The 12,401-nt window shown below is 35.9% G+C and overlaps 1 protein-coding gene across 1 annotated transcript; it reads right to left on the minus strand.

Annotated features, from left to right (window-relative positions):
• Positions 1–9,614: 9,614 nt before the first annotated feature.
• TMEM225 (transmembrane protein 225) lies at positions 9,615–11,793 on the minus strand. The gene is made up of 4 exons (XM_037839826.1): positions 11,613–11,793; positions 10,890–11,036; positions 10,501–10,635; positions 9,615–9,853 (listed from the first exon to the last, which is right to left on the minus strand). The coding sequence occupies exons 1-4, from the start codon at positions 11,791–11,793 to the stop codon at positions 9,615–9,617; spliced, it is 702 nt and encodes a 233-aa protein (XP_037695754.1).
• Between the last annotated feature and the right edge of the window lie 608 nt (positions 11,794–12,401).

Raw genomic sequence — 12,401 nt, forward strand, 5'->3', positions numbered from 1 at the left:
TTCACCCTGCAAATTTGTCAGTATTTGCTTCATTTATTTTGTAGCTCAGCTGTTAGGTGCACATACATTTATAATTGTCCTATCGTCTTGTTGAAGTTTCCCCATTATCATTATATAATGAATATCTTTGTCTTGTGTAACTGTTTTTGGCTCTACGTCTACCGCAGCTCTCTTTTGTCTACCACTTTCATGGTATGTTTTTTTCCATTCTTGTACTTTTAACCTATGGATGTCTTTGAATTTATGGTACAGCTCTTGTAATCTGCAGCTACTTGAGACATGCTTTTTCAACCATTCTGTCAATCTCTGCCATTTGACTGGAGAGTTTAATCCATTCACATTTAATCCATTTATTTCTACTGATAATGCAGGACTTTCTTCTGCCATTTTGCTGTTTGGTCTTTGTAAGTCATACATTTTTTTGTCACTCAATTCTTCTGTTAATGTTTGCTTTCATATTGATTTGATTTTTTTTTGTATTGTACTTTATTGAGTCCCTTCTCATTTCTATCTATATATATTATTCATATATTTTCCTTATGGTTATCATGGGGTTAAAATTTAACATCTAAATATATAACAATCATATTTGATTCAATACCGACTTGACTTCAGTAGCATACGCAAACACTCTTCCTATAACCCTCCATTCTCCTACCATTTTTTGTATGTTACCAATTGTATCTTTGTAGATTGCATGTTTAAAACCATAGATTTATCATTGGTTTTTATGCATTTGTATTTTCACACCTTTGCTGGAGGCCTTTATTTTGTTATGCTGCTTTGAGCCACTGTCTAGAGTCTTTTCCTTTCAGTCTAAAGAACTCCTTTTAGCATTGCTTGTAGGGTAGGTCTAACGGTGATGAACTCTCTCACATTTTGTTTGTCTGGGAACGTCTTAATCTGTCCCTCACTTTTGAAAGAAAGTCTCACTGCATATTCTTATATACCCTGAAATGTCCTGCCATTATCTTTGTCAGCCAGAACCAACAAATTTATATTTGTGGTTGGATATTTAAATATACTTCTCGAAGAGCTGATAGAACAAGCAGGCAAGAAATATTAGTAAGTATAAAGTAGGTCTGAATAATACAACTAACAAATTTTATCTAATTAAGATACAGATTACTGCTCCCAACAGTAAAAAGATACACTTAAAAGTACATCTGGAATTTTTTCCAAAACTATTCATGTTCTGTATCACAAAGCACATCTCCATACTCTTTAAGTAACTGAAAGCATTGCAACTATGTGCACTGCAGTGAAATAAGCTAAAAAAGCAATTAAAAAAAAAATGACTACGTAATTGCCAACTTCTTGGGAACCAAACAGTACTTTTTAAAGTAACACATGGGTCTAAGAATAAGTAACAACAGAAATTAGAAAAGTTTTGAACTGTGTGATAATAGATGTACAACATATGAAAAGTGGTGAAATGCAGCTTAAACAGTACTGAGAGAGAAATGTATAGCCTTAATGCATACAATGATAAAGAAAAAAAACTGAAAATCAACCACCTAAGCATTTACCTCAAGAAGGCTGGAAAAGAGAACAGTAAATTAAACTTAAAGAAGAAAGAAAAAAATATTAAGGATAACAGAGAAACGAATGTGGTAAAAAAAGAAACACAAGCTAGAAAATAAATTTTTAAAAGCTGTTTTTTTGAAATGAGTAATAAGATGGACAAACCTCTAACAAGACTCAGTTTTTAAAATTAAGATTTATTCACATACCATGCAATCATTCAAAGTATATAATCCATTGATCACATTACCATCATATAGTTGTTCATTCATTACCCCCCTCTATTTTTTTTAATTTTTTTAACATTTTCCTTGTGTCAGAAAAAGTAAAAGTAAGAATAAAATGTAAAAACAGAAAACCCAAATTGTCCACCCCCCCATCCTATTTTTCCTTCAATTTTTTTTTTTTTTTTTTTTGCTCCCATTTTTCTGCTCATCCATCCACATACTGGACAAAGGGGAGTGTGAGCCACATGGCTTTCCCAATCACATTGTCACCCCTCATAAGCTACATTGTTATACCATCGTCTTCAAGAGTCAAGGCAACTGGGTTGCAGTTTGATAGTTTCAGGTATTTACTACTAGCTATTCCAATTCATTAAAACCTAAAAAGAGTTATCTATATTGTGGGTAAGAGTGCCCACCAGAGTGACCTCTCGGCAACTTTTGGTATCTCAGACACTGAAACTTTATTTCATTTCATTTCACAATCCCCTTTTGGTCAAGAAGATGTTCTCCATCCCACGATGCTGGGTCTAGATCCCTCCCCAGGAGTCATATTCCATGTTGCCAGGGGTATTTACACACCTGGGTGTCAGATCCCATGCAGGGGGGAGGATAGTGATTTCACCTGCCAAGCTGGCTTAGCTAGAGAGAGAGGGCCACATCTGAGCAACAAAAAGGTACTCAGGGGGAAACTCTTAGGCACAATTATAAGCAGGGTTAGCCTCTCGTTGCAGCAAGAGACTTCCCAAGGGCAAGAAAGACTCATTTTATAAAAAAAAAACAATATAGAAATTCCCCATTTCAGGAAGTTAAAAGCAGACATGAGCACAGATCTTATGGGCATTAAAAAGAAAATTAATTCTAGGTTATCATTAAAACACTTATGATATATTTTACACTTTATATGAAATATATAATTCATATTTTCTTTGAAAAGCACTGATACAATAAGTAAGAACAAAAAAAAATAGACCTATGCCAATTAAAGATATTGAATCCATTAGTAAAAGCCCTGCCACAAAGAAAATGTCAGGACCAGAAAATTTCCATGGTGAATTCCTACAATTATTTAAGGAAGAAATAACACTTATTTTACACAAACTCTTCCAGAGAATAGAAAAAGAAGAAATAATTCCAAACTCTTTTAATGGGGCCAGTATAACTTTAATACCATAAATTGAAAAAGACTTTATAGGAATGAAAAATTACAGAGTGATCTGTCATGTACAAGATGCAAAACTCCCTGACATATTAACAAATGAAATAAAAAGTATATTATCATAAGCAAATGAGGTTTATTCCAGGAATGCAACATTAAGCTAACAGTTAATTCACTTTATTAACAGAATAAAGTGGAAAAAAATCATAGAATTTTCTTGTTTGATGCAAGAAAAGCATTTGAATTATTAATTATCCATTCATGATAAGAAAATTTAAAAGCCCAGAAAACTAGAAATAGAAAGGCACTTCCTTGATCTAATAAAGAGTGTCTCAAAAAAAAAAAAAAAAAAAAATCCTTAGCAAATGGCCTATTATTTGTTATTAAAATAGTAAAAGATTTTACCTAGAGCCCGGGAAAAAGACTTAGATATTCAATTTAGCACTTCTATTCAACATTGTACTTGTGTCTTAACCACTGCAAAGAAAGCAAGTAAATGTCATAAACGTTATAAAGAAACAGATAAATTAGTCATTGTTTCATATGTAATTTTATACATAGAAAAGAAAAAGTCTATTAGAATTAATAAATTTATTTGGAAGTTCACTGTACAGATGGCCAATATACAAATAGGTATGTTTTATGTCTATATAGTAGCAATAAACAGATAAAAATGAATTTTAAAAATTATGCCATTACCAGTAGATTAAATAAATCTAATATCAACAAATATATCTAATGAAAGATACAAAATACCTCTACATTGAAAACCAAAAGCCCATTATTTAGAAATATTAAAGATGACCTACATACCTGGAGGCATACTTCCTTTCATTAATAGGAAATTCAATATTTTAAAATATGTCATTTCTCTCCAAACAGATCTATAGATATAATACAACTCTATCCTAATAATTTTCTTGTGGAATTAAACAAGCTAATTCTAAAATGTGTTTGGATATTCAAAGTTCCAAAAACAGCTGAGAGAATCTTAAAGAAAAACAAAGCTAGACCTATCTTGCCTGAAATGACGTAGAAAGCCATAAGAATTAAGATAAAACTATAGATAAATCTATAGATAAATTTTAAAAAAAGGAGAGCAAATCCAGAAACAGATTTATACAAAAGGTCATCTGATTTATGATAAATGTGACACTATAGTGCAATAGGGGAAAGATTTTTTTCAATACATAATATTGGATCAGTTGGTTACCATTTAAGAAAAAATAAATCTTGATCTTCTATCTTATACCATACATAAAAATCAATTCTAGACGAATTTAAGATCTAAATGTGAAAAGTCAAACAATATGTTTCAGAAGAAAACATAAGGGAACGTCTTCAGGATTTGGGAACAGGAAAAGATGTTCTAAATAGAATACAAAAATCCCTATTCATAAAAGCAAACAATTGATAACTCGGGTTACAGCTAAATAAGAATAGCTGTTCATCAAAACACCCCATTATGAGCAGAAAAAGACAAGCTAGAGAGTGGGGAAAAAACATTGGCCATAGTTGTATATTGACCAAAGATTTATATTTAGAATATAATAACTCAATAGATAAATGGGAAAATATTTGAACAGACACTCAAAAAAGAGGATATCCACACGGCTAGTAAACACATGAAAATTGCTCATCTTAGTCATCAGGGAAATGCAAATTAAAACCATAATGTCATGCTGTTCCATAACCACCAATGTGGCTACAATGAAAAAGACAGGCGGCATTGAATGTTGTCAAGGATGTGGGGGCATTGAACTCTCATACAGTGCTGATGGGAGTGTAAATTGGCACAACCATGATAATCATTTGGTAGTATCCCAAATTTGAATGTGATTGTGCATAACCTATGATCCAATAATTCCCTCCTAGGTAAATGACCAACCAAATGTTTACATAAGTCAACCAAAATAGAGTTCAAGAATGTCCACAGTTCCAAAATGGAAACAGCCTAACGTCCACAAGAGTAGAATGAGTACATTTATTGTGAAATATTCATGAAACAGAATTCTATACAGCAATGACAGTAGATGAACTGCAGCTGTACACAGCACACACAATGTGACATGAAGGAAGCCAGGTGCCAAGAGAGTGAAGCCATAGTCATAGCCTCTGTATGAAGATACTAGAATGACATGGAGTAGACTTCTGGGTGCTACAATCTTATGTTTCTTTTCAGGGTGCTGGTTGCATGTCTATGTTCTCTTTGTAAACATTTATAGCTGTAGATATATAATTTGTGAACTTTTCTGTATGCATGTTCTATTTCACAAAAAATTACTCATAAGACATCATGTTGAGTGAATTACGCCAGATACGAAAGAAGTATTGTATGATCTCACGTATAGGAAATAATGAAAATTTGCAAATTCATACACTCAGAAACTAGAATACAGGTTACTGGGGCTAGGGTGGGGGTGAGGAATGGGGTTTTAATGCTTAATTGGTATAGAGCTTCTGTCTGGGGTGATGGAAAAGATTTGGTAATAGAAGGTGGTGATGGTAGCACAACACTGTGAATGTAATTAACAGCCCTGAAATACATTTTAAAGTGATTAAAATGGGAAATATTAGGTTATATATATGTTACCAAAATAAAAATAAAAACAGAACTGTGCAACAAATTGTGTACCCTAATGTAAACCACGAGCTGTAGTTAATAATATAATACTGTTTTTATAACAAAGGTACCACAGTAAAGCAGACTGTTAATAATAGGGAAAATTGTGTGTGTGGAGGGAAGGGTATGGGTGAATTCTGTACTTTCTGCATGATTTTTCTGCAAACCTACAGCTTCTCTAATAAAGTAAAAGAGAAAAAATTGTTTACTAAAATTTTAACTCAAAACAAAACTTTTTTAAAAAAAGGATAAGGCAAGTAAGTGCAAGAAGAGACATGATAGCCAAATTTTACTCAAGATAGACTCAAGAATCTTGAAAAACAATTAGAAGATTCAGCAGTTAAAAAATACGTGACTAAGTACAAGAAAGCAAAGTGTTTAACAACAAGAAACAAGGGAGAAAAATGAGATTGGGAAATTTGTAGAGGAAAATCAGATAAATCTGTGAACTTAATTTAAAACAATTCAAAGCAAATACGGCATAAAGTTTAGATTGTATAAGGTTGAATGATAAGTACACAGATAGTTACATTATTTTCTATTCTTTTCTTATAATTGAAGTATTTCACAATAAAATACAAAGATATCATGGCATACAACTTCTGTGATAAATCTTATAGATAAAAAGTGATTGATATTTCAATAGATGCCAAAAAAATAAATGAAATTAAACATTTGTTTTTGGTAAAAAACCCTCAGCAAATCAATCTTATAAGGTGAAGTCTTTAATTTGATGAGGGAAATATGCCAAATCTTACAGATAAACTATCAAATTGTTGGGATTATAGAGATATTCTCATTAAAATCAAGAACAATATAAGGATAATTATTACCACTTACTCCCATTCAACTTTATCCTCGAGGTGTCAGCCAATAAATAGAATAACAGCTGCAAAAAAGCAAGTAATACAAGAATTGGAAGGGAATAGATGGCCATTTTCTCTTCAGTAGGAAATATATTTTTCGCTTGGAAAATTCAAGAGGATCTACAGGTAAATTATTAAAACTAAAAAGAGTCTGCTAACATTTATGGCTACAAAATTATTATAGAAAATCAACAACCTTACACCAGTAGTAACAACTAGATAATACTTGTGTGACACGTATAGCACCTCCTGCCTGACAGGTTGGCACTCGCGCCTGCGCCCCCCTTCTCAGGCAACTCTCCTGTAACTCCCTGGAAGCTCGGGAGCTTTAGTTGCTGCAAGTTTGAAAGCTGCTGCCGGAGCAAAGCTTGTTTTCTGGTTTTCTGAAAAGAGCGCATACCCAGATGTCTTCCCCAAACTCGCACACAAGCCTCTGGTATCCAGCCGTCGCTGCCCCCCATCCCCATATAATCGACAGCGGTTGCCATAACAAACCCTTAAGGACTGGTTACCTGACTTTCAGTGCCTATGTCTTTGGAATCTCAACCCGCCCTGTTGAGGGTAGGTTGGGGCATGGTTTCCCCCTATTTCTTCTTTCGGGGTGAGTCCTGCTGCTGGTTCAGTGGGATGCAACGATATTTAGTATAAATGATTCCCATTCACAAAAGTGCAAGAACTGTAAAGCACCTATGAATTAACCTAACAAAAGACCTCTCTGAAAAAAAAAAATCACAGAACTCCTATTAAAGAAAATAAAAGAAGACTTCAATACACGTTACTATATTCTAGGGTTAGATAAATGTTATTAACGTCAGTTCTCTGAAAACTGGATAATAAATTAAATATTATTCTGAGGGAATCCAGCTGGGATTGTTGTGGAACCACACAAGCTGATCCTCCTACTTACATGGAAAGCAATACGGCAAGAGCAGTGAATATAATTTTGAACAAGAACGCGGACTTGGGCGTATGAAATATCAGGACTCACTATTACTACAAGATAATTAAGAACGTGGTATGGTGATGGGATATGCAAATAGGCCAATAGAGTATAGTGGAGAGATCAGAAACAGAGTCACATATATATATTTGATATATGATGGAGGTTACATTGCAAATCCATAGGGAATTGGATTAAGCCACACAATGTTCTAGATAGTTATACACAGAGAAAAATAGATTACATTGGATTTATACTCTGTATAATAGACTAGGTATTTCTAATTGTAGGAAAGAGTGGGGAAGGATTTCTTAAACAAGATACAATAAAGCACCAACTAAAAGAAAAAGGTTGGTAAATTTTATTACATTTAATTTAAATACCTCTAAATGAAAAAGATATCATAAACAAAGTTAAAAGCTAATGCATAACGTGGAATATGACTCCCGGGGAGGAATGTAGACCTGGCATCGTGGGACGGAGAACATCTTCTTGACCAAAAGGGGGATGTGAAAGGAAATGAAATAAGCTTCAGTGGCAGAGATTCCAAAAGGAGCCGAGAGGTCACTCTGGTGGGCACTCTTATGCACACTTTAGACAACCCTTTTTAGGTTCTAAAGAATTGGGGTAGCTGGTGGTGGATACCTGAAACTATCAAACTACAACCCAGAACCCATGAATCTCGAAGACAGTTGTATAAAAGTGTAGCTTATGAGGGGTGACAATGGGATTGGGAAAGCCATAAGGACCACACTCCACTTTGTCTAGTTTATGGATGGATGAGTAGAAAAATAGGGGAAGGAAACAAACAGACAAAGGTACCCAGTGTTCTTTTTTACTTCAATTGCTCTTTTTCACTCTAACTATTATTCTTGTTATTTTTGTGTGTGTGCTAATGAAGGTGTCAGGGATTGATTTGGGTGATGAATGTACCACTATGTAATGGTACTGTAAACAATCGAAAGTACGATTTGTTTTGTATGACTGCGTGGTATGTGAATATATCTCAATAAAATGAAGATTAAAAAAAAAAAAAGCTAATGCATAGCTGTGAAAACATGCTTTCAATGCATGTAACCTGTAGGTATTATTTTTTAATATAGAAGAACTAGAAGTCAAAATGAAATAGACAAATAATCCAGTAGGAAAATAGCCGAAGTATACAAACAGTAATTCACAGAAGAGGAGATCCAAATAGTAAATAATCAAATAAAAATGGGTGCAAACTCAGTAGTATTCAGGAATATTAAAATTAAAACATCATTGATTCAGATTGTCATAAATTAAAGAGGCTGACCACACAAGGAAGCTAAAACTCTCCTACACTATTGGCAGGAGTGTAATTGGAACAACCATTTTTGAGATCATTTTGTCAAATTCAATCAAGTTCTTAATGAATTTTGAAGCAATTCCAGTCCTAGAGAAACTCTAGCTTGTGGACAGAGGGAGCTCTAAGAACATCCATAGTGAAATTGATTGTAACAGAATAAAAGGAAACAGCTACTGTCCCTCAAGTGGAGAGTGGTTGTTTGCATTATAACATATTTCCACAACTGAAAGCCTATCCGTAGTTTTAAATGAAGTAGAAATAAATTTATCAACATGGATAGAACTCAAAAGCAAAGTTGAGTGAACAAAGCAAGTTGTAAAAAATGATCTGTACAGTATGGTAAAATTTAATAAGCTTTGTACACCTGGGAAACTAATCCATATAACATTTCTAGATTTATAAAGTTGTAGTAAAAATGACATGAATAAATGATCAGCAATGCATTCTTAAAAGTGTTTTATGATGAGAAACAAGGGAAATAAATTTTTAGAGGGAATTTAGTTATGTCTATAAATATCCCTTAAAACATTTAAGAAAATAGGACATAATATTAAGATTTTATTAAGTTAAGTGGTGTGTACACAGGTGTTTATTATATTGTTTTGTTATCTTTTCTGTATGTTTGAAATATTTTACAGTAAAACAAACAAATGAAAGAAACCAGAGGCAATATGTATCATTCTAAATCTTTGTGGTATATAGAGTTACCAATACAGCAAGTATTATTTTATGATAATATTTTATTAAGAGCAAACATTGTAGAAGAAACTATTTGTTCAGCAGACCAGGATAAACAGTCATCTCCTGAGTCTTCTTGGAGACCACAACTCATTCAGTCATTTACATAATGTAGAACACAGACAAAATGGCTAGAGATCCAATGGCTAAAGCACACACCCAGCTGCTTCTATAAAGATGAGCATACACTAAAGTATACAGATTGTCAAGTCACAGAGCCCAAGTTACACGACGTGCTTGCATTGACGGTGGTTTGACATCTTCCTTTGTATCTATGGAGTGTGCACGGACAATGCTACGTGGCATGATAGCGGGGTTTATTGTTGAAATAACTTGGATAGAAGTCCCAGGTGGCAATTCATGGCTACGTTCTCTGACAGATACATGGATGGTGTTGAGGCAGGCTAAGCTTTTTATGGACTGCTTGAAGTGAAGGAGACAGAAGATTCCTGGGGAAAAGAGAAGCCAGGGAAGTGGGGTGACAGGACAGCAGTCACTTTGCTGGCAGGTAGAGCCTGACCCCAAGCCCTGTGTTTTAGTGAAAGAGACCAGAAGTGTGTGCAGAATTGCTTAAACATTTCTCAGCTCAACAAATTTGAAGCTTCTTTTTGAAAGAGGACATGCCTTATCCAGATTAGGAGGTGCAATTTCAGATGAAATTTTAAAGACTTCTTAGAAAAAGAGGGGGCTCCAGTATTGTTAGGCTCCATTTAGCATATTGCTTCTCTCTGCCCTTAAACTGCCTTCACACTACACTGCACATCCAGGGTCGCTGCCCCTCTCCACTTAATTGATCATTTCCTCTCTCTCCCTCTCCTTTGTCATGGTTCTAATGATTATCTCTGAAGTGGGGAGGTTGTAAAAGAAGAAAAGGTGGGAATAAGGAGCTGTCTTCTGAGGCAGGCATTCCAAACCTAATGCCTAGCTCTCTCCTGTGGGGGAAGGATCCTTGGGGAATGAGTTAAGTTGAGCTTCAGCAGTTTGAAATGCAAGGCTTAGTTCTCTTCCCCCCAGTCCTCTGTCCCAACCTTTCATACTTCCCTGTAACAGGGGTGGATGGTTTTTATCACACTTCAAGGGCCCTGGAGACACTCACCACAGATAACATAGAAGATGAAATTTACGTAGACAGTGAAATGGATCCAGGTGACTTTGTATCTAGAGAAGTAGGTGCCTTGACCTTGCCTTAGCTTATGGTAGTAATATAGGAATGCAGAGAGCAGAAGGATACCTGATGTTCAGACAAAGGAGAAAAAAGTCCCTTCTGAAGAACCTTGGCTTCAGTTCTTGAGTCTAAACCCAAGAGATATGCTTGACCTTCAAGATTCTACCCCATACAACTGCATCTTGTCCAGTGGTAGAGCCAATCCAGAAACTACATATCTGATCCTGAGAACTGGGAAGGCTGAGCTACTCAGCAACTGTAGCCTGGGCCCACAAACCCCATAGACCTCCAAGCCTGGGTGAGGGGAGCCAGGAAGTTACCTGTGAGAAAACTGAAGAAGGCAGTGAACAAGTGCATATATTTGGTTTGAGGAATCATTTCGGTGAATTCCATACCCTGGATCAAGTTAAAGAGGAAGGAGAGGATCAGGGTCAAAATCATCAAGGTCCTGATCACTTCCAGATCATCTGTTGGAAAGCAGAAGCTGTATTGAGAGAAGGACAGAGATTTCTTCTAGGCTCATTTCCACCTGGGGTCCACAAATTTCTAGATAAAAATAGGAATAGGGTAACAAACTTGATTAAATAATCAAGAGGGAAGGGGAGGAGAAAATAGAGTCAGGAACTCAAAGCTGAATGGGAGAGAGTCAGAAGAAAATGTTTTCTATTTTGGTGTCTTGTAAGCCTGTTTCCCTTCTAGGCTTTTCTTTCTAATACCCCAATTCACCCTATCCTCTTCTCATGCCCATATAACCTATTTTTCTGTTGCAAATCACCTTTCTTTTATACCCCTCATGCTCTAGATATGCTGACCACCCTGCTACCACAGTCAAGGCTTCTCAAGTGCCCAGCAGTTAAGTTTGTGAGCTCCAAAACCCATAAGGAGTACAATTTTGGAGTCCGTCTTAACTGTTTCAATTATGATATTGGTTTCATTGCAGCCTGAGGAAGTGTCACCAGAGAATAACGGACAAGCTGGTGAGACGCAGGGAAGTGAAGGAGCCCTCTCTCTCCACCCATCTCTTTCCATAGTCTAGTACTGACCTTCTGGCCAAATAGTAGTGCAACATACCATCCAAGGACTGTGGTTTATCGTTGTTTTTCTTGTTTCCAAGTTCAGTTCAACCCATTTATCCTCAATGATTCCAATCACTGAGAAGACTAAGGCCAAGGAAGAGAGGATGGTGTTGGTGGTCTGGATAATTCTGCTTGATAGGTGCACCATTGTCAGTGGGGATTTCTAGCTCAGATACTACAGATCTCTCACATGCAGATTTCTCTTCTCTGATTGGATTGGCACAGGGTGAAGGGCAGAATCTGGACTTTGAGTGATTGCTGAAGGATTGGCAGTGGAAGAAGCTGATGTAGCCTGTGGAACAGAGAAAATAACTCCCACCAGCCACCACTCCTCTATCTGGGCCAGCCTGCTGTCAGAGCTGCCAACTGCCATGGAATCATCTAGTGGTTTGACCCTTGACCCTTGACCCTGGGGCCCAGTGCAGTGTGTATACAGGCAGCTTGCCCTGGAAACTCATATTACTATGTTCTTCAACACCAAAGCATTTCTTTCCATGAGATACAGCTTTAGGAGAAAGATTGCTGGGTTGAAAGACTTATGCCCCTTTTCAGCATATTAATAACTTGTGGCAATAAGGATTCAAAGATGTAGGCGGATTAGAGAAAGCGACAGGATGTGAGGGCTGAGTGAGATACAGGCCAAAGAAGAAATCATGTTTCCAGCTACAGAGAATGGGAGTCGACGCTGCCATTAAATAAGATGAAAAGCGTAAGAGGAAGCACAGCATGGAGAGGACCAAGCGAGAGGTTAAGTGT

The sequence above is a fragment of the Choloepus didactylus genome, chromosome 6 (genome assembly GCF_015220235.1).
Source record: "Choloepus didactylus isolate mChoDid1 chromosome 6, mChoDid1.pri, whole genome shotgun sequence".
In the NCBI taxonomy this organism is placed as follows: Eukaryota; Metazoa; Chordata; class Mammalia; order Pilosa; family Megalonychidae; genus Choloepus; species Choloepus didactylus.